General features: G+C 35.4%; 1 protein-coding gene across 1 annotated transcript in view; it reads right to left on the reverse strand.

Moving 5' to 3' along the window:
- Window positions 1–21,911, reverse strand: part of LOC108977800 (protein roadkill) — a 35,190-nt gene extending 13,279 nt beyond the window's left edge. Inside the window, exons 1-2 of the mRNA XM_018947708.1 lie at window positions 18,398–21,911; window positions 18,174–18,352 (exon numbers count right to left, since the gene is read on the reverse strand). Of these exons, the coding sequence (XP_018803253.1) occupies window positions 18,174–18,352; window positions 18,398–20,269 (2,051 nt within the window). The 5' untranslated portion in view covers window positions 20,270–21,911. The remainder of the gene's footprint in view (window positions 1–18,173; window positions 18,353–18,397) is intronic.
- Between the last annotated feature and the right edge of the window lie 704 nt (window positions 21,912–22,615).

The raw sequence follows: 22,615 nt of genomic DNA on the forward strand, positions 1-22,615 counted from the left end.
ACAGTAATTAATTATTGTATTACATTTTAGTTGTATGCTTTTCTTAATTGGAATTAGTACGATTAAGCTTTAAATAGAATATACATTGGTAAATATGTAGACTGGTAATGTCCACTCARTTTGAGTAATTGAAAATTTCCCAACTGGATAATTGTAGGAGTTTTCACTTGCGCATTTTCACTACACAACAACAATAATTGTATGTAATTACAACAACAGCTTCAATATAACGTTAAGCCCAAGAGATCACGCTTACTTTCCTTTACCGGTCGTTGCTTATATCATCAGCGGCCAACCACTTGGCTACCCCCTTTCACTAATTTCCCTCACAWCCAACAACAACAATAAYAAAAATAGATACATATAGCATAGCTTAACTGTGCAGCAACTGTTTAATAAATTCAAAGCAAAAAAATTTAAAAATAATAACAAAATAAACTTAAAAAATGTGGAGTTGAATGCAACAACACAATAAATACCGTATGTAAATGATAGTAAAATGCGACGACGACGACGACTGAGATGATGATGATGACGTTGATGAYGACWAAAGGCGGACTAATAAGAAACACTTTGCATTAATTGAAAATAAAGAGGCGATAAAATTGTGGCTGTGTTTTGGAAAAAAGGGTAGAAAGCCAACATGTGTAAAAGAAAACTATGCAGCAATGGCAATAACAACAAACGGCACATTAATAGAGCGCAAGTTATTACTGCTACTGCTGGCAAGTCAACGAACAACCACAACAACTAGCAACTAATCGCCAACATCAGGCAAAACAACAAACCCATTTTAATTTAAATAAACGTTAACTTTCATGTTAGCAGCACATAACAGACGATTAACCAACGGGAAAGAAGACATGTTGAAAAAAATGCGCAACTTGAGTGAAAAACTTGCCACAGCACCCGACAACAATATATACCCAAACAACGTAACGGAGTGACAACCGAGAAAAATAATGATTACATATGTACCTATGCATGTCGATGTGTATGTATGCATTTGATGATACATAAATAGATGTGTATAAGAGACGTGACAACCGAGAAAAATAATGATTACATATGTACCTATGCATGTCGATGTGTATGTATGCATTTGATGCATAATAAAAAAGTGGAGAAATTTTTGTAAAACGACGCGAAGTGATCTGCACTTCCGGTTGAGTTTCTACACCCACCAGCAGCACCAAGCCGAAGACACAACAGCGATTAACGGCATCAAGCGACTACAAAGCCAGCCGTATAAGCACATGATCAACAGACAAACTGCAACTTTACACAAGGCAATGGCAGAAAATGGTGAAAATCGAAAAAGCAGAGCAGAGRAATGGGTGGAAGCGGCAAGGCGTCGCGAGAGGGAGCAGAGCACACACAAAAGGCAACAAAATATGCTGAACGTGTGATCAACGAGGTGTAAGACGGTGGTAAGTGAATGGGAGTTGCTGATTATATGCATTCAGCACAACACACAGGCAACAACAGCATGAACAGGCAAAAAAGACACGACGCGAGAAATGTTCGAAAAGAAAAAAAAAAAAAAAATACAAATACAAATACAAATATCAAAGCAACCCTGTGACTGCAACATGAATTGAAATTATTATGTGAGCACCTTAATCACGCTAAGTTGAGTAAGTACAGCAAATTTGTCAGACGCGAAAAAAATCTTAGTTTAGAATGTTGAATAATATAAATACATTTAAATACAAAGTAYAACTTATTTAATAACAATCATCATCTGCGACTCATAAATGTTATTTTTTTGCACATAAATTCAAAAAAATATATGCAAATGCGCGTATGCCATAATTAAGCACYAATAAAATGTTTATTAATTAATGGCTCGCAATTAAAGCTTTAAATTAAAAAAATTATAAAAAGCAAATTGAGAAAATATTTCATTAGTGTTTGTCTGATTCTCGTCTCTGTTTTGACAATATGAAATCGACGATAAATGTTGTTATAAACATATGTTTTTGAGTACATATGTATCAGTATATGTAGTGAACCTATAAATTAGCTATTTCATTACAAAGCAAGCACGCGAGAAGCTTTCAAAGCGAGAAATTCATGTTTAATGCGAATGTTCTTATTTTCTATATAAATATTTTTGGTGGAAAGAAATATTAAAAAAAAATAATTATAGAAAATTAATAAAAAATATTAAAATCAGAAAAAATAAATGCACTGATAAAACAAAAATTGAATCAAAAAAATAGTTACAGAAATTTAATTTTTATAGATCATTAATAAAAAATATTGAAATGAAAAAAAAWATATATATATGTATGTAATACATATAATGAGGATGGTGTCACGTGTTGAAGTTAAAGCGAGTGAGGAAAGTTCTCTGAGTGCCATTCATTTGGGAGTAGCCAGAGGTGATTTATTTACCAATGGCTCAAGCAGCTCAGGACTTCCGGTCCTCGGCCAAGTATCCTCTTGGCGAAAGAACTCCGTCGTCGAGTCCTGSCATTCATCCCGGTGGATAAACGTCTAACTACAATTCGCATATCATATTATCTTTGGCACAACGGTCGGTAAATTCAGCCTCAAAGGTGAAACATCCCAAAATGGGGTTGAGGCTGATCGACTTCGTCGGGGCCCGAAAAATGGTTTTCTAGAGTACTAGATTCCAACATAGAAAAATTCATCAARMWAYMYRKCAGTCTCCAGATCGAAAAATTATATCAACAAAGAAAAAGAAAAAATTATTTTAATTCAGTATTATTTTTTTTTTAATGCATGTAACAACGAAACATAACATACAGACAACAATAATGTAAAACATTTTACATAAAATTATCATTAATTTTTACGTATTATTAACATTTCATTATGACAGAGTTGCTTTTCTATTTCACATGACTGTGAATTGAAGAGATTTCGACCATGGCTTCCAAATGACGATTTCACTGTTGTGTAATTGTTCGAGTACGAAAAAAAAAACAAGTGTATATTTTAAGTTACGGAAGTGATGTAAATACGAACTCAAATATATGTACACACATATATATGTATGTTAGTATATGTAAGCACATGGGCAGCGAATAAAAACGAACTAAATAATATGCATTTGACATTTTTTTAAGAGTTGACCCGAAAAATAAAGAAAAAACAAGAAAAAACGTTAACTTCGGCTGCACCGAACATAATATACCCTTCACAGGTGGATTTCTTTTAGCAACTATGTGTTCAGTTTGTATGGAAGCTATATGCTATAGTAATCCGATCTGAACAATTTTTTCGGAGATTATATTATATTATATATTTCGTGAATATATCTTGTCAAATGTGAAAGTTTTACATACAAGAAGTTGATTCCGATTGTTCAGTTTGTATGGCAGCTATATGTTATAGTGGTCCGATATCGGCAGTTCCGACAATTGAGCAGCTTCTTGAAGAGAAAATGATGTTTGCAAAATTTCAAAACGATATCTTAAAAACTGAGGGACTAGTTCGTATATATACAGACAGACGGACGGACAGAAAGACAGACGGAGATGGCCAAATAGACTCAGCTCAACATACTGATCATTTGTATATATACTTTATAGGGTCTGCGGCGCTTCCTTCTGGGTGTTACAAACTTCGTGACAAACTGAATACCCCCCTGTTCAGGGCATAAATATAAGAGATAAAAGTAGAAACGAAAACAGAAAATTAGTAAAAGAGTAGGTTAGGTAGGATAACTTAAGATTTTATTTTTTTAAGTTTTTCTAATTATATTAAATTGTATTTTTTTTTAATTTCGAATCATAATAATTACATATTTTGATTCTTATAATAATAATTTTTAGTTCTTAATTTTGTAATTATTATTCTTTATTTTTTATTTTTATGATTTTTTTATAATTATTATGTTTTTTGTTAATTTTTTAATTATTGGTTTTCTAATTTAATTTCTTTTATTTTTATATTATTTTTAATTTTAGTATTATTATAATTTGTTCTATATTATATTTAAATAATTAATAACGTTTATAGTTTTTTTAAATACTTTGCTTTTAAATAAGATATACATATTTATATATTTTTTCTTTTGATTTAATATTTTTTTTGGCATTTTTTTCATTTAAAATTCTTATATCTCTTTAGCAATTCCTTACTTTTATAATTTAAAAATATGTTTAATTTTTGTTGACATTGTTTTTAATTTATAAAATTTATAGTATATAAAAAACTTCCAATAATAGTATTGTTAATTAATTTTTTATTTATAATATCTTATGTTATTTTAGTATTTTAGATATTTTTTTACCACCCATGATCAACGCAGTCGTAACATTAGTGAAACCGCAACTGATATATTACTTAACGTTTACTTATTATAATACACGGCACCATTTGTTGCGTGTGTGTGTTTTCCCCCCAAACTACCCAAAATTGGCTTTAAGCATACCTTATTGGGTGATAAGTTAGCGTGTCGTCGCCGCTAAGTGATGGCTCGATCACTCGTGTGACTGATTCGACTAAGGCGCTGGTTGTTGTTGCACGGTCTGAACGATTAACACAACAAATGCKCGCTGATCACCAAAATTAGCTGTCAACCAAATGTGCAAAAAAAACAGACATTAACACGAAACTCCCCCGAAACCGCAGTGAATCGGAGTTAGTGACTACACTGCAACTAAAYGTGCGATCRCGCCAACGCGATCAGTTGTCGTGTAAATATAAATACATAATTTTAAGTTATTGTGATAAATAAATGAAAGTTTCGCGATTTGCTGTTGTTTGCATTAAAGATGATTAAACAAGAGGCTTTAATAGCCTAAACTCCACAAAAAAATAGTGAACAGAAAATCAAGCAACAAAAAAGGGTTGCCAATGCAAAAGCGGACTATTACGTAAGGTTGTCGTGGCATATATCTGTATGTAGTTTCACCAAAAAAGGAGGCGTCTATGAAAATTGTGCGGCATGCGCGAGCTGGTTGGCCTGGCGCTTTCCCGCCATTGTTTTCACGCTTCAATAAGAAAAAAGTGAAAAGATAAAAAATTGAAATGTAAAATAATATTATAAAAGAAAGAGTGGCAGCGTGAAAAAGCGTGGGCGGCTGATAATGCCAGCGGCGCACGACAGCTTTTCACTGCGCAAAGCCTAAAACACGCTTCCGTATGCAACGCTGCTCTTTCACTTTTCACTTTATAAACATAATAGAGAAAAGAAAACAAAGCGCACTGTGCGAGCGGTAAGCGCGTGGGATAAACCATCACAAGAAGAGACAATAAAAAAACAAAAATTATACAAATTTTAAATCAAATAAAAAGCCGTGAACTAAGCACAGGAGTTGTATAATAGTTTTCACAAAATTTCCAAAATATGCATGCAATACAAACAGCAACAAAGATTACCAAACAATAATACAGCAAAAAAATGAAAAAAAAAAATGTAAAAAGAAATGGTAACAGCGGGATCACCTAAAAGTCGCAGCGCATGCGCAAATGCCAACTAGCGATGTGCGCGAAAGTCAGCCAAAGCGCCGGCGCGCGCATGTGCATGTGTGTGTGTATATATGTGGTCGCTATTAATATACGATCGCCGCGCTCCCAAATCAATTAAAATAAAAAAGAGCTGCGCGCAATGCACACGTATAGAAAGCGCGGCGCGAAAGCTGAGAGCGACGAAATCAGCACGTGAAACGCGTGAAATGCCAATGAACGAGAGTTTTGCGAACATAGCCTAAYTCAAAATAGTAAAAAGTGTCAGCGGCCAAGCAGGCGCACAGCCACGTTAGTTTATGGAAGAAATGCAAACGACTCACACACAAACACACACATGGATATGTTGAAAGCGCAATTGAGCGCACAGTGGCGTTAGAGCGCGGCACCAATTTAAATACACATACATACATATGTGTGTTGGACAGATTTCTCCCTTGGCAAGTCAAGCCGGGTGCTATAAAGGCAAATAAGCGTCTGCTACAATTTCAATTTTTTTCACCCACTTTTACATGGCGGTGAGAGTTGGTACGATTTACGCGTTGGATATCACCAGCTGGTGAGAGTGGAAAGGCAGCACGTTTAAGCGCATGGCTATCACTTTATTTTGGTTTTCTCTTTCTCTTTCTGCTTGGTTTTTTTCGGGGTTTGTTGCTTTACTCCCATTTGTATTGATTGCAAGTTGGCGGCAGCATGGACTTTTTCGTTCACAAGACGCTTGTGCGCTTTCTTTGCCGCTTTTACCTTTTCTATGCACTTTCTATACAAATGGCAATAAGCAAACATATGTGCGCGCATATACAATAACAACAACAAAAGCAACTCATACAAATTGTTCATCTAATGCGTTACAATTTGACCATTTGTAAGTGGCATGGCGCGGTGTATGCGCGTTAAGMAGCGCTTGAAATTGAGCTGAGAGAAAGGTAGAGGTGAGAGAAAAGTAGAGGTGGACACCAAAGTATGCACATACGCCTGTATGTATGCGTGTAGTATGTGGTGTGCGCTTGAACGCTCAGTAGTTAGTCGGTGAAAATGAAAATTTTCTTGATTTGTTTATTGTTTTCGAAATGGTGAAAATTTGCTAAGGAAATTCGGGCGCCGCCGCGTGAGTTTAATCAATGGAAAGTGAGGGAAAAGCGCTTGCTACTGCATATAAAATGATTGCTTTTGAAAGTGTTTAGGGGCAGCACGGTGACAGTGATGGTTTAAGTGTTGTTTASACATTTCCAAAACCGATCTGCGAGCATTTACCTGTGCTGAGGTAAGATAAGTTGAGAAAATGCTTTCTAATTCGGGTGGTATTTACAAGCGGTTAAAAGTTTAACTTTTCTTTAGAATGTTGTAAGTTGCTTATGTGGCATGTGTGAATGAGTTTTGCTTTTGATTCAGTTCTGTCTGCTTTAATTTATTTTTACAGACAAAAATATAAACAATATTTGTATAAAGATAAATATACGTGTTGCTGGAAAAATTATTTCTAATAAAAGAAAAATTTTATTTGACTTTAAGTTTAAAAAAATTGGCAGACAAGTTGACCTTAAAATGTTGCTACAACAATATTGCCAGCATCATTTTATCATAAACATAAATGTTGCTGCAGCAAAGTTGCGAAACAAACTTTTAACAAAAATCCAAAAATCAAGTAAACTTTTAGAAATTCATTGCTTAAATCCAAAAAGTTAGGTTTTTTCTTTTTATGCTCAGCAACAATGTTGCGAATAATTATGTTGCCATTTTATAAGCTGCAATGTTTAGTTGAATAAAAAAATATAATAAAAATATCGCTCACTACCGCGTAAAAATATGCACAATTGAATGAAGAAAATCCATWTGAAAACCAAAGAAAACGCATGACATTTTTTGGTTGTTGACTTGTCGCATACAACGGCGGACTACAGTTCAACAACTCCTGCTGCCAGAGCATGCAAACATTGAACAATCATTCCGCGGCAATTATCAGCRGTTTAACCGGCAACAAGAAAGGGGCAATAATCGTAAACAAAGGCAATCGGGAGCACACGCTGACAAACGGCGGCGGACGCGCAAGGCAATCGCTAGCCGCAGCAACGCTACTAGCGACACAAATGCGTGAAAATGTAAAAAAAAGGCCAAAAAATGGCAACGAAATGAAAGCAACAAATGAAATGCAGCGAAAATGCATAGCTGCCCGCTTATTCTCTCCACGTGGGATACTCTCTCTTTTTGTGGTGCGCACTTTTCCTCAGCGGCGATGACGGTGACGCCGGCCGCTTTTGCTGCACATTGACTTTAAGCGCGTTCACCGGTGAAATGTGGATGCCACTTTTGCGCCAATTGTTGTTATTTTATTGTGTTGTTGTTGCAGCTGTAATTGCAATTAAATTTCATTTTTAGTGAAAACTTTAATGTGCAACAGCGCCGCTCGCTTTGCTGTTGTTGTTGGGGTGTGTTGCATTTTGAGTGTGGTTTTTATTTCTTCACTGCTACTTTTCCCGCCACTTATGTACTTGCATATGGATTTTGAAAGACTTTCGACGGCAATTAGCCGTTCGCTGGTCTTGCATGGGCGGAGAAAAATTTTGAAATATTCTTGAATTTAAATTAAATTTTTGTGGATTTTTGTGGATTTTTTGTTATTATTTTAATTTTTTGTTTTCTATTACATTTTGAATAACTTTTTTAATGATAKTATTTTTGAAAGCACAGAAATTTGATGAGAACAAGATAAAAATAAATAATAGTATTAAAAGCATTTACATTCTTTAACTAAGTTTGTAATTATTGCAGCAAGCTTGAGKTTTTTGTAGTTGGTTTTGCAAAGTACCGAACATTTTCTTAACAARAATTCAAAACATATAACGCAAATAATTTTTATAATTTTTCAATTTAATTAAACTCTCCAAACGTCCATGGACCATTTGATGCCTCTCAATAATCAGGTCTTACTAAACAAATGAATTAAGATAATACCAAGTCGAAGGACAAAAATGAGTGTCGTTMCTTTTTTTAGGTCAATGAAAGTGTAAGAATTAATAAAAAATATAAAAATATTGTAGATTTGGCAAATTGATATCATAACAAAAAACCACAACAAATGCAACAAAGGAACACAAAGTGGCACTCAATGAAGCAAAGGCATGTTTATTGCTGTTGATAAGAAATCAAAGCGATTAGTTTTCCATTTTTCACCACCGAATTATGAAATTACGAAAATAAAAGCTATTATTGACCYAAATTGATATTCGGCAACAATTATTTAAAGCTGACTATGCAATTTTTTAGRCATGAAAAAACTATGAAATTATTATGATTTTGATTCGCACGCTACTTTTGATATTTTGCGAAAATTGTTGATCTAAATTAATAGTATTATATTATATAAAGACAATTTTTTTATTGTAAATTAAAGTTACAAATGAATATGCTTAAATATAATAAATAAGCATTAGCAAAATCAGAAATAAAACTAAAATCAAAACAAAAACAAAAGAAATAAAAAATAGAAAATAATATAAACAAAAAAACAATATTTTTTTTTAATAAATAAATAATGGATTTGATTAAAACTATATAGTTTAAGATTCCTGTTTTTTGTTTGAAAATATTTTTTCTGCATCATAAATACTTTTAAAATATCTTTTCTAGTTTATAAGCTTATATTTTTAAAATTATTTTTAAAATATTTGTTTTCAGTTCACAAATATTTTGAAAATATTTTTTTCTGATTTATAAGTATTTTTTCTATTTTATATATATTTCTAAAATATTTTTCTGGTTTATGTATATTTTAAAAAAAAATTTTTACCAACCAAAAAGAAAATACTGTATTAACTACAAAAATAACTTTTTGTATAAAAAAATTCSCAATGCAGAAAAAATTATAAAGTAGAAAAAATAATTATATTTTTTAATACCTTCTCTTTCCCTTCATAAAATTAATTTCAAAAATACCAAAATTACGATATAAGAATTCCAATTGTTTATTTCAAATTCTAAACAATCCTTAAAAGCCACTTAAGTGCATGCGTGGCGTGATTAAATTAAAATGCCGTTMATTTTTCCAATAAAATACGCCTTTGATGTGAGAAGCTCGAATTACCACTTGGGGAAAATTGAACGACAGTATACTCAAGCGATCGACTTTGGCAGTGTACTTAGAATCCAGGCAATTATGAAAGGAAAAGTCTAAAAAGCAGAAACAAAATTTCGACAAACTCGTAAATACTATTTAAGATCGTTTAAGAGAATAAATCGAAAAATATTGTTTAAGGAAAAACAATTCATAGCTGCTAAAGGCTAGCGAACTGACACCGAACGAGGCAAAGAATCACAAGCCTGCATGCCTATACACCCACTCCGGTGCTTCAACTGACCAGCTCTGCTCAACCCAAACAGGGCTGAATTGAGTACAAACTGCCAATGCACGGCATACTCTACGTTGTTTGTGAGTGTGTGTGTGTGTGAATCAAGAATATTTCGGAATTTGAAGCGGCACAGCGCCACTTCGAGGGAGTAAAGTGCAAAACGGTAAAAATGTTGCTGCAGAAAATGCGGAGCGCGAGGCGAAACGAGTGAAAAATTGAATAACTTCACCGCTTAACCTCATAACTTAACCTCAAAAACACATAGCAAAGTAAGTCAAGTCAACAAAACGTAGCCAGCTGCTAAATGGTGGTGGTGTTGTTGTTGGTGGTAGTGATAGTGGTACTAGTGGAATCGCTTTAAAGACAACTARGTGAGGGGAATCCGAATTTGAAGTAGAAATGGGAAGGATAGTTGGAAAATAAAAGCAAACAAATTTTGAAAGTGATAAGAGTAGCGRGAAATATTTGATAAAAATGAATAAGATATTTGTATATTATATAATATATTATATGTGATTTTACATCGTCGAAAAAAAAAAATTGTTTAAAAAATTAAATTAAAAATTTAAGAAAAGTAAAAATTTAAAAGTTTTGAAAAAATTAAAATATAAAAAATTTACTGAAAAATATTTTAACTATTCTCAATATATTTAATAAAAATTAAAAACAAATATCATTAAAGTAAACAAAATAAAATGAAAAATATAAAATACATAAAAATAAATAAAATAAATACATAACAATAAATTTATAAAATTAAAAATAAATAATATGAATATTTAATCACTAAAAAATAATTAAAAATAAAAAATTCTTGAAATTTTCATATAATTGAAAGATTAACAATAATACAATACTTAAAAGGGCTTTCATGTTTTGCGCCAAGTGCGTTCAATGCATAATGCAGAATTTTGCATTTAGCCCTGCATGCACATATACACATAGTATGTATGTATGTATATACGTGTGTACTAAAATGTCAGTCAAATGAGCAGCAAACAAAAAAAAAAATAAAATAAATAGGCAATAAGCAGCAAAAGTAACACACTCGCCGATGAGCAACAACAAAAAGCGCCATAAAGTTTAAGTAACAACAACAGCAAAACCAAAAAAATATAAAAGTAAACAAAAAAAAACAAAAACATTTAGGTCATCAATTCATCAATTTACACTCTTGCCAACAACTCCAGCAGTGCAGCCGCCGCCACCGCCACAACCATGGCCCCCAACACATTGAGGCGATGGACTAAACGGCAAGCCAAACTAGTTGGAGCTACAGTGTGTGTGTGTGTGTGTATGCACAAGAAGAAGTTCTATTCTTTGATTTTTTTCTCATCTTACACTTTCTTAGTTTTCTTCGTTGCCGCTCGGTGGTGTTCTTTTCACTTCAATCAAATTTATTTCGGGTGTTTTAAGCGTTCCACCAAGTAGTTCGGTGTTTTGCTTCTGGCTTTGCCGGTTAGCTATAGCTGGTGTACGTTTATTTATTGAGCACTCTTATGCTCTAATTTTTCGTTTTTGGAGCTTTTGGAAGCTGTTCGCATAGAAGTTTCGCGTGCTGTTGTTGTTGTTCTGCTTTTATAGTTCTATTTGAATATTGCATTGTTGTTGGTGGTGGTTTTATCTTTGTTCGGCCGCTACTTCTACTTCATTTTTGGCTACACGAGAGAAATTATCATCACAAAATAGCAGCAACAACAACAATAACAACAGAAAGGAGGACAGCAGCGAACAACGCGCGCGAGCTGAGCAAATGAGGATGCAAAGAAAGCAACCAAATGTGGCGTAAAGTGAAAGAAGCACCAATGTGGCTCAATGGCTCGGCGGCGCTGCAGCTCCACGCCGCGCAGCAGACAATTAGAATTGTGAAAGTATGCGCCACATACACACATAAACACACATAGTTGTTGCTCTCATGCCACCTCTAAGTACTAAGTTTGGTTAGATAATGGAGGTTATGCTCGCAGTGTGGCACTCGTACCACGATGTTGGCCTCGCTTTTCTCTATTATATTTTATTGGCTGCTGATTTGTGTTTTTGTGCTGGTGAAATTGCTGACATTTCGGTCGCTCAAATGAGGTTGCCGTTTGCCCGTTTGGAGATTTCATTTGTCGAACATTTTTTGCATTTGTCAAAGTGACAAAAAAAAAAAAAAACAAAAACAAATCGATAAATATAAAGAGGTCGATAAATATGTAGATATTTAGGAAATCACTTCATAAATGCCAATATGAGATAACAAAAATTCAAATTTATTACTCTTCGAAAAATTCACTGGAAAAATTATTAAACTTTTTTAAAACTGTAGTTAAAGTGAAAGGCGTMCCTTATGAACATAACCTCAAAATTTTTATGGATTAATTTTTTTTAAAAAAATTGTAGTAAGCTGATTGCTGATTTTATATGCCATTAGAACAACAACTTTGAAGAACAGTGTTGGTAAATGACTGCAATTTGGAATCAAGTTTTGAAATAAAATTMAAAAATCTTGATATTTTAGAAGAAGTGATCTGATATAAGTCAATTAAGGACAAATTGATGACTGGGATTATATAAAAACTGAAATTCATYACTGGGTATGGCATTAACTTAATAAAAATTTCGTTAAGCTCTGACGATTAATAATATAAAAAAATCGATAAATAAGTTGGGTGAAAAAATATAATAAATTSCAAGCAAAAAGTATTAAATAATGTAAAACAAAATTGAAAATTAAAACATATATTTCATTTTAATAAATAAGTTGAGCAAATTTTATATAAGAACTACACACTTTTATTTTTATAAAATAAATCGATCAATTTGAATCGGAAAACTTACAAAAGAGCGTATTAATAACATACAGAAACGGTTTCTGTATGATTTATGGAACGAAAAAAAAAAATCGATAACAATTAATCGTAATCGAAAAATGTATAAAATATCGAAAACATCGATAATTTATGTTTTGATGTTTTTAAATTGTTTGCTGACAAATTGTGTCTACAGTTGTCAATATACAGCTATAGAAATATAAAAAAAACAACAACAACACCCTAAACACAACATGGCGCTATAATGAAGCAAAAAAGAAATTCCGCGTACACGTGCGGAATAAATGGCAGTGACAAATTCAAAATAAAAGTTAGCAGCATTAAGCAAAAATAAACGGTACTTTAGGCCAATAAATTGGTTAGCCGCTGTGGTTTTCCGYCYCYCGTCTTCGAAAATAGCAACTTCTATAAGAATGCCTCAAGTATTAATGGCGTTTATTGTTGTTGCTGAATTTTTATCAGACAGAACAATTTCATTTTTACATACATACACCATCGCTCAATTATTTGTAAGCTCCACGGCTRTGACATTTAAATGTAATAAATATATAGCATATACATATATACATATGTATATGTATATATATGAATTTAATCACGCCAGCATTTGCGTATGAAAGCGCTCAAGTGTGTGTGTACACGAGCACAAAAGTATTTATAAGCTCGCTTTCAAGGCCTCCAAAGGCAAAGGCGACTGGCTCTCAGGCCGCGCCGCGATGATTCAGTGCATGTGTGATCGACTGACTGGCCGCCTGCCTCCGCGCGCTTGCATGTACTTTTGCGGTTGTTGGCATGTAATTGGCGCATGTGTTGCTTTGATTGGTATTGTTGTTGTCGGTGGCGCGGTCGTAGCGGCCACTATAGCGCTGATAAGCCAGCTACAGTTTCGCAAGCAAATTTCTGCAAAAACGATACAAAAGCGCTTGCTTAAGCAGCGCGCTGGAGTAGCGGCGGCAAGCGCAGCGYAGCACTCAATCGAACGCGTTGAGCAAATGAGCAATCGGCGACGTATATTAGCCGCCGCGCGTGTAGCGATTTAAGGAAAATTGCAAAAAAAAAAACATCAATTACAATAAAAGTACATATCTGAATTTATAAGCCAATACTTTTACGTCGCCCGCGCGGCATTTACCGCTTGCATGCGCGTCCATTGCATTTTGTTGCTTTTAGCGCGTATTTTGTATATTTGCACACGGTGATTTTTCGTGTATATGATGTTTTTTTTATTTATGTACTTGTTTAAATTTGCGGTAYTTTTTTTTACGCTAGACGCTGCGATTCTCGGCGAATGCATGTATGATGCGCGTGTGATTACTTACTGCACAGCGGCATGTGTAACGGCGTGTGTGCGCGCTGCGCGCCAAACATACAAGTATAATATAGGGCGTCGATCCCATGGCAGCCAGACTGTGTCCTTGACGGCATGCGGACTTGACGGTGCGGTGCCTCATATGACCTATTTCATATATATTTTTTTAATTTCTATCTACCAATGTACACACACACATACATTTGTGAATTTATTTTTTATTATTTTTCTCGATTATTTTACGTTCTTTGTGATATTCTAAAGGCTCTCCAGCCGAGTCAAGGCCTTTTGTAAAATGTGGAAGAACATTATAAACGCACACATGCATACATACATTCGTTAAAATGTTTGCTCAGGGCGAATTTCGGACAAGCTTTTGATAAGCATTTTTTTGTGGAAAAATATATACATATGTATGTGTGAATTTATTGTTCAATTCTACAGAAAGTGCGCAGTTTACGGGAAATCATAATTACTAATAAATAAATTTATATATATATATATATATTTTGTAACAGAATAAGACATACATACATATGTTGCTAAATATTTTTTCTTCCTGCTTGCGAAAGAAAAAAGAAAAATTTTATTTCACGATTCACGATTCTGACTAGAGAAGATCCTCATTTGTGAGGCAAAAAATTAGTGTTTAAAAAAATATATCAGAGTCTCAGTTCAGATACACTTTGACTGACTTCTGTCAATTCGACATTTCATGATTTTTTTAGGCGGAAAGGCAAAAGTCTCCACACTTGAGTTAACCGTTACGAAAATTTCGCTGCCGATACGCTTAACAACAAATCGGACTTCAGGTTTTCCAGCCAATTGCGCAATTTCGCTTTCGTGTGAAATAAATTCCATTTTCCGCTTACTTTTAGGGAGGATCCCACCACTATGCGCCAGGAAGTGGCTGCAGAAAGCCAACTAAAAATAGCATGCGAAGAATTAAGCGAACCACACTGACTCAGCGACTAACGAGAAGAAGCCATACGAAAGGCCAACAAAGACGGCTGATATCAAAGAAAGAAACCCGAAGGAAGAGTTGATAAAATTGTCACATAACTTGGACGAAACGGAAATATGTGCGAGGTCAAATAACAGAAGAGAAAACATGCCACAAAAAAAAATCTGGAAAAATTCAAGAAATTCGATATGAGTGGAAGCGGTCGTATCTGTGTTGAAAGCGAAGAGGATAAGGAAGAGAGTGGCAACCAAATATTTTACGCAATTTCTTTACTTTTTTCGCACAAAGCAGCGGTCAAGAAAACTTCCGGGGTGCGCAAAAAAAAAAAAAAATTAAAATAAAGAAAAAGTACTAGACATCTTACCAGCACTCAAAAAAGTCGAAAGTTTGACAAAAAATTGCGTAACGCGATATGGACACCCGGTACTTAGAAAACGTGGTGTTTGGGTAATACTTGCTGTTCGCAACAATAATGTAATAGCAAGTAAATATTGCTAACACACAATCTTAAGAGGAAGAAAAATAATTGAAAGTTTGAGTACATCTATGATTAGCACTCGAGTGAGTGTTAGTTTTCTAAGGCGCATGTTTATTTCGATATAATGTGTGTAACTACAGTTTTACTCAAAAATATTTTAATATTTTGCTTAATAATATGTTTGTTTTATTTCGAGTGAAATAATTTACTGATATTACTCAAAAATAATTATTTTTATTTTGAGTGAAATTATTATTGTAAAGAGAGAAATGACTTATTGATATTGCTCAAAAATATTTTTCATTTATTTTGAGCGAAATTAATTATTGATATTACTCAAAAATTATTCTGGCTTATGTATTTTGAGTGAAATAATTTATTGATATATCTCAAACATATTTTAGCTTTATATTGAGTGAAGTGATTTTTGTAAAGTTGCAAAAACACTTTAATAGCTTTTATTGAACTTCTGAGTTTTTTATATATGGATTTTCGGAAAATTTTGTATTTCAGAATTGTGTCCGAATTTTTCACTCAAGTATATACTCGAAATTTGAGTGTATTTCGTAAAATCTCAGTTAAATATTGGAGTTAAACATTTGTTTTCTTTGTTTAAAATAAATTCAGTATTTTTAACATAACTTAAAAATTTCAAATAATGAAGTCACAGTTTGTTTTGTGAAAGGATATGAGCAGAATACTCATTTACTGTGAAATAAAACGAAAACAAATTCTCAAAGCGCTTCAAATGGCATGGACTTGCGCAACAGTTATTTGTATGCGGAAAAAGTGGCACACGCTGGGGTGTGGTGAATATAATTGACCTGCGACCTCAAAAAAATAAAAAAACATAATACTAATAATAAAAATAGAAAATTAACGAGTGCTCAGAGGCTAACAGTGAACCCGGCGAGTTTAGACGCAGACACCCACACGAACAGAGCAGTAACAGTATTGAAAACCACACGAAATAATACGAGTAAAAAACAAAAAACGCAACAACAAAAAAGTAGTCCAAGTACATGCGTACGAAAGTAATCGAAAAAAGTAGAAGGCACATAGCAACAGGGCAGCGGCAATACGCTGGTGTACTAAATTACTTTGATGAGCTAACTAATTTATCGCATGCAAGAAAATACTTGAAATTACACACGAAACGCAGCTGGGATACAAAACTATAAAATGAMACACAAACATTTTTAATAAAAACGGGCGAGGATCTCTAGACACAAATTATCGACGGTGGAGCGYTTAGCATGGCGACTGACAACCTCGACTCCATTGAGTGTCCTGCAAAAGCAGTAAAAAAAAATAAGAAACGAATAAAAAATAACGGAAAATAATGCGAGTATAATGACTGAGCCACAGGCAGACCTTTACGTACTTTTGTAAGAAAAAGAAAAAACAAAGAAAAAAGTGCCCAGCATACGCAAGAAGAAAGCAATATGGAAATAGCACCAAAGTATTTAATCAGTAGCAACAAGCAGAGCAACAGATAAAAATCGTGCAGCGTAAAAATGAAATGAAAGAAGGCGCTGTTGGACTCGCTCGCTATGGAATTCAATGAAAGTCAAATTAACCCAATTAAGAAAGAACGAGGTATGTGTATGGAGAAGAGAAAAAAGCTGCTGGGCAACGGTAATACACAGACGTGCAGAACACTTCTATTGCTTAGTAAAAATTTAAAAATATTTCGAAAATAATTTAATAAAAACATGAAAAAAAAATAATAAAAAATAAATAAATAAAAAATCAACATGAAACTGGGCAAGCTGTGCGTGTTTAAAAGGCATCAGGTTGACGCTAAGTGTTGTGGTTATCTTGCTTCAACACTTTCGCCATCTTTCCGCATAAATACAGTTCCGTGGTGCACAAACGGGCAGTGCTTATACTACTTTTTTTTTTTTTTAAACATGTCAGTTGACCCTTATGCCACCAGTAATGACAACAACACCAACATATACCATTACCAGCACCCTCAGCGCGGCAAAGTGTGTCAATCAATATGGAAATCYGCTCTTGCATAGAAGTAAAAGAATTGATTTGTTGTATATTGTTGTTGTAATACTATGCTGTTGCTGGTGCTGGTAATGATGATATGAAGCTACAATAACAAGCGAGCGAAAATAGGTTTCACTCAATGATTTTGATCTTATATTCGCGGCGGTGCCAAGAGTTGATGAGTATACTGAGTGTTACAGTGGGTCTARACAGCTACAAAATGTGATAAATGCAAAAAACTTTTGTAACCTCCGAAAAAAAACCTTTAAGATCGAACCAGATTAACTGATCGTTCAAAATGAATTTCTTGTGCGGAAAATATTATTTTCTTTAAGTAATATACATATGTATGTATGTACGTGCAAACAACAGAAAAAAATAAACCAATTTGTCTATGTAATTCAGTTCATTATTGCTCTGACTCAACCCACTGTGCAGCACTAAGGGCAACAAAGCGTTTAGGAGCGGCCTCGAATAAATTTAGGGCATGCGATGAACTTTTGGAGCAAATGATATGCACAAAGGAGGGCGCGCGGGGGAGCAAGAGTGAAGCGGGGGGAAGATATGGAGGTGAGACGCTATAGAATTACACCTACATATATGTAGTGTATGTAGGTATGTGCAAGAAGGCAATAACGGCAGCTATTTGTTGCACATACCGAGTTCAATGTTTGACACCCTTTTACTGGTTTTTTCGTTTTTTTTGTTTTTTTTTTTTGTCTTTTTTTTATCAAAATTCTCATGTTTTTCCCTATCTAGACACTGTCTTGCATTAGCTTTATCATGAACAAATATGTTTGTTTTTGTTTTTGGTTACCTTTTATTATCACAGAAATGTGCGGCTGCAGCGACGGCGTTGGCGGCGGCGGCGTTACAAAATTCCTTAGAATTCGGACATTTAACTAATAATACTAGGCACAGAGGAGATTGTTGTTGCTGTTGTTGGTTTTGATGATGGTTCTGCTGGTGATGATGCTGATGATGATGGTGCTGTTGCAGTTGTTGGTTGTTGCTGCTGCTGCTGCCACTGTTGTGATGATGCTGTTGTTGTTGTTGATGATGGTTTGATTGTTGCAAGTGATGTTGTAAATTGTGATTATTTTGTTGTTGTTGTTGTTGTTGTTGTTGTGGGAAACGTGCGTGTTGAGGAATAGGCTGTTGCTGTATTCGGTGGTTATTTGTTGTATTATTTGTTATGTTGTTATTATTTGTCACTTGCTGATTGTATTGCTGTAAGTGGTGATGTTGTTGCTGTTGCTGCTGCTGATTCAAGTGCCGCCTGATGGATTGGTTGATGCGGTTCGTTATCGAATTGGTGAGCGCGGAATGATGGTCTCGATGTTGGCTATGTTGCGGCAGGCGATGTTGGTGGCTGTTGCTATTGTTAGTGTGTTGCTGCTGCGGGGTGGATGAGACACTRGCGGCAGCGCTTGATGTGGCTGCCGCTGCGGCCGCTGTGCTGCTRCTGCTTGGCGCTGTGAGTTGTTGTTGGAGGTGGCTGTGGTTATTTTGATTCAGATTGTTGAGCTGCTGGTTGGGATGGTTGTTGTTGTTATTATTACCGTTGCTGCCGAAAAGACGACTGGCAATTATACTGCTATTCAAGTGGTGGTGAGGTTGGTTGCTATTGTTGATGTTGTTAGCGCTGCTGCTGCTGCTGTTACTGCTACTATTATTGTTGCTACCGTAAATACTGGCAAATAGTGAAGTGGGCGTGCCGGCGAAATTGGAATTTGAGATCGCAGAAGAGGACGGCGGCGACGCTGGCGAAGAAGAAATAGAATTACTGCTCGGATTATTATTGTTGYTGGACGCCAACGTTGAGGAACTATGTGAACGCTTTAAAATTCTGTGCAAATTATTGCTGAACGCTTCCTGGAGAATGTTGCTTGGCGAGGCCAAGTGTCGCTGCAACGTTGTTGTGCTACTTCGCAGGTTGCTGCTGCTGCTGCTACTACAGTTGTTGTTGTTGCTACTGCTGCTATTACCACTGCTAGCGCTCACATTCGATGCTCCACTTTCGAAATTGAGGTGACCCAAATGTTGCTGCAACACCGAAGGCGCTTGTTGCTGCTGCTGCTGATGCAGCGTTGGCTGCTGCAATTGCAACTGTAATTGAGGCAATGTGGGCACAGCGGCTGCCGATTGTGCCGCGTGTTGGTGACCTAGCGTTGGCTGGTGTTGTTGTGCTGACGGCTGCAAATCGCCGTTGCAGTAGGACGACAAACCGCGCAATGCCACTGGCGGCGTCGATATCAACTGTTGCAGGCGACTRCAGTTGCTGTTGYTGYTACCACTGCTACTGCTGGCCAATTGACGGCTCACACTGCTGCCACTCACTTGGGAACTGTTATTACCGCTAATACCACTGCTATTGCTACTGTTGTTGCAACTGCTGCTGCTACTACTACTGTTACTACAACTACTACTGCTGCTGCTGCTAGCAATTGCCTCCAAGAGTGGCGATGTAGCGGACGAGGCGGCTGTCGCTATTGTGGCAACGGTGTCTGTGGTTGTGGGCGATATTGCGGGGCTAGCTACGGTATTGGCGCTTGCGCTTGCGCCCGCAGCTGTTGCTCCTGCACCAATTAATGCTGCACCACTTACACAGTAACAATTGGCATTCGGYTCTAGCTCCTGTTGTTGTTGCTGCTGCTGTTCTAGCGGTTGTTGCACTCGCTGCTCTCCGTTAGTGTGCAACAATTGTTGCTTCACTTGCTGCTGTTGCTGTTGTTGTTGCGGTTGTTGTTCCGCTTCTTCCACCACTACCACTGCGTCTTCAGCAATAACCTGCTCAATCACCGCCTGCTCTGGCGGCGCGATGGCCAGCTCCAGTTCACCCGCGACACTGTCTAAGATATCAACAACATTTAGATTTCGCTTTTTCTTGATTTTAACAAATGGATCAAACATTTTATGGTCGTCGTTGGCGACAATTTTGCACAAAAATATATGAGTACTGCACGAATGCGTTTAAATAATTAAAATTGGTTAATTATTTTTAGTAAAATTTAATTTGTTATTAAGCACATACACTTTAAATTTATGTTTTACCACTGGAGTATTTGGTTTTACAGACGCWAACTTGYTTTAATTTTTKTTTTTTTTTCAGCTGTTTAAATAGGTTTAWACATTATCTATCTTTAGTTATTGTAAAAATTATTTCAAAATATTCTTTCGCTAGCTTTTCTCATGTCACTTTCTCCTTTAGTTGGTTCTGTAAGTCACACAAGTGTATTATATTTATTTTAGAATTTAAAAAATTTTTATACATAAATTTGCACTTTTCAACGCTTTTTACTTCATTAATCAAGCGAGTTTTTTCAGTAATTCTTCATAAAAAAGCACTTCTCACAAAATTTTTGTTTCTATTTTTCTGCCCGTTTTTCATAAATTTTTTATTGCTCACAATTGTTGGTTTGGTTTTTATTGCTAGAACATAATTCGAAACTATGTTGTTTCTTAGTTTTTGTTAAAGTTTATTTTGTCACTAAACTTTTTTGTTAAATTYTATTTTGTCACTAATACTTTTTGTTTGTCACTAGTTGTGTGTTAACAAAATTATTTTCTTTATTGAATATTTTTAAAACGARTTGTTTTTGCTTTTCACAAATAAATTTTCATGTTTAGCTTTTGTTTATAYTTGCATATGATTTTTAGTATATTTGTTTAAGGTTTTTCAACACTTTCTGCCAGGGTAAGACTTGTTCTGTGGCATGTGTACCAATTTTTTATATGTATATAWAATRTTTTATATAATTACTTGTCACTTCAACTACTTTTGTGTATTTGAAAAATTTTTTAATTATGTTTCGAAATCTCTTTGCACTCTTCATGAAACAATTTGTACCTTTTTATTACACACACACATACAAGTATGTATATTGTTTCGCTGCTTTCGATATTTTCATCGCGTTCGCGGACCGTCAGTTTGCTTTAAGCGCGATTAGCTTTTGCAATATTATAGTTTATGCTTGATTCTGATTTACTTATAACACCGTTTTGTTTGACGTTGTTGTAAATTCTTTTCATAAATTCCACATTTTTAATACATGCTCGTTAGCCGAAAAACTCTACACCCAATTTGTAAATTTTTGCTACTTTTCTTCTTTTTTTTTGCTGTTGCTGTTGACTGCTCTCGATGAGCTCGCACGCTGCTTTTGAGGCTGTCAGGTCACTACACAACTGGCGAGCGTGTATGTACTACATACCAAATATTTATATATATACGTAATTATTTTATATTCGTGTGCTGTTTGTATGTACCAACTACTGCTCCTGCTGTGGTATTTTCTATTTCGTGTATGTGTGTGTATACACATGAATACATACACGCGTATATTTACTGTTGCTTTGTGGGGGCGAACGAGGTGTTTGGTGGTGTCTTGGCTTGCTTGCTGGCTGGCTGATTGGTTGTTGGTTGGTTGGTGTTCGCACTAAAATGTGTGGTAGTACGCAGAGGCAGGTAGAGGTACACAAAAAATAATAAAAGTTCATCTATCCATGCCGTTTGGAGTCTCTACTAACCGCGCTAAAACGATCCACCTCGCTTGAAAGTTACCGTACGACTGACTTGTCTGTTGGAAACGAACGAAAAAATGCTGTCTGTAGCAATAGCAGCAGCAGCTGAGCCAACGCTGCTGGTTTGGTGGCCAACTGAAAGTGGACGCCAACKGCGACGTCGACAGCTGCGCTGACATGCGCCTCAACACGACGACGACGCTGAGCATTGAGCAAATCAGTAAATCAAGCAGCGTTGTATAAAATTAACACAGATACACAYCAAYACAAGTGCATATGTATATACAAACATATCCGCATACATGCATATTTGTAAATATGTGTGCATGTACTTGCGAGGGGCGAACGAACCAGCGTATGAGTGAACGAACGAATAAACCAACAACAGCTGAGGTCGTGAGTCGCACGCAGAGAGACGTTGAACGGTGGACGTTGCTGAACCAGTCAGTCAGTCACACTCACTCAATAAAACAAAAATAAAAAAATAACGTAGAAAAATTAGTAAAAAAAAAAAAACAAAAAAAAAACAGCAGCTATTTTCACTGTAGTCGTCGCTGTCGACGTCGTTGCCGCCGCCGACACTGTTACTCGCATATGGCGAGCAACTACTGACKAACTGCCTAATAAAACCCAGTGCTTTTGTTGTTACTATTGTTATTGCGGTTATTGCTGCCACCACCACTTGGCGCTGAGTGTTGCGTGCTATAATAGCTGTTTTTGTTGTTCTTGTCATTTTTG

Source organism: Bactrocera latifrons, unplaced genomic scaffold, assembly GCF_001853355.1.
Source record: "Bactrocera latifrons isolate USDA-ARS-PBARC rearing strain unplaced genomic scaffold, ASM185335v1 scaffold_96, whole genome shotgun sequence".
Lineage (NCBI taxonomy): Eukaryota > Metazoa > Arthropoda > Insecta > Diptera > Tephritidae > Bactrocera > Bactrocera latifrons.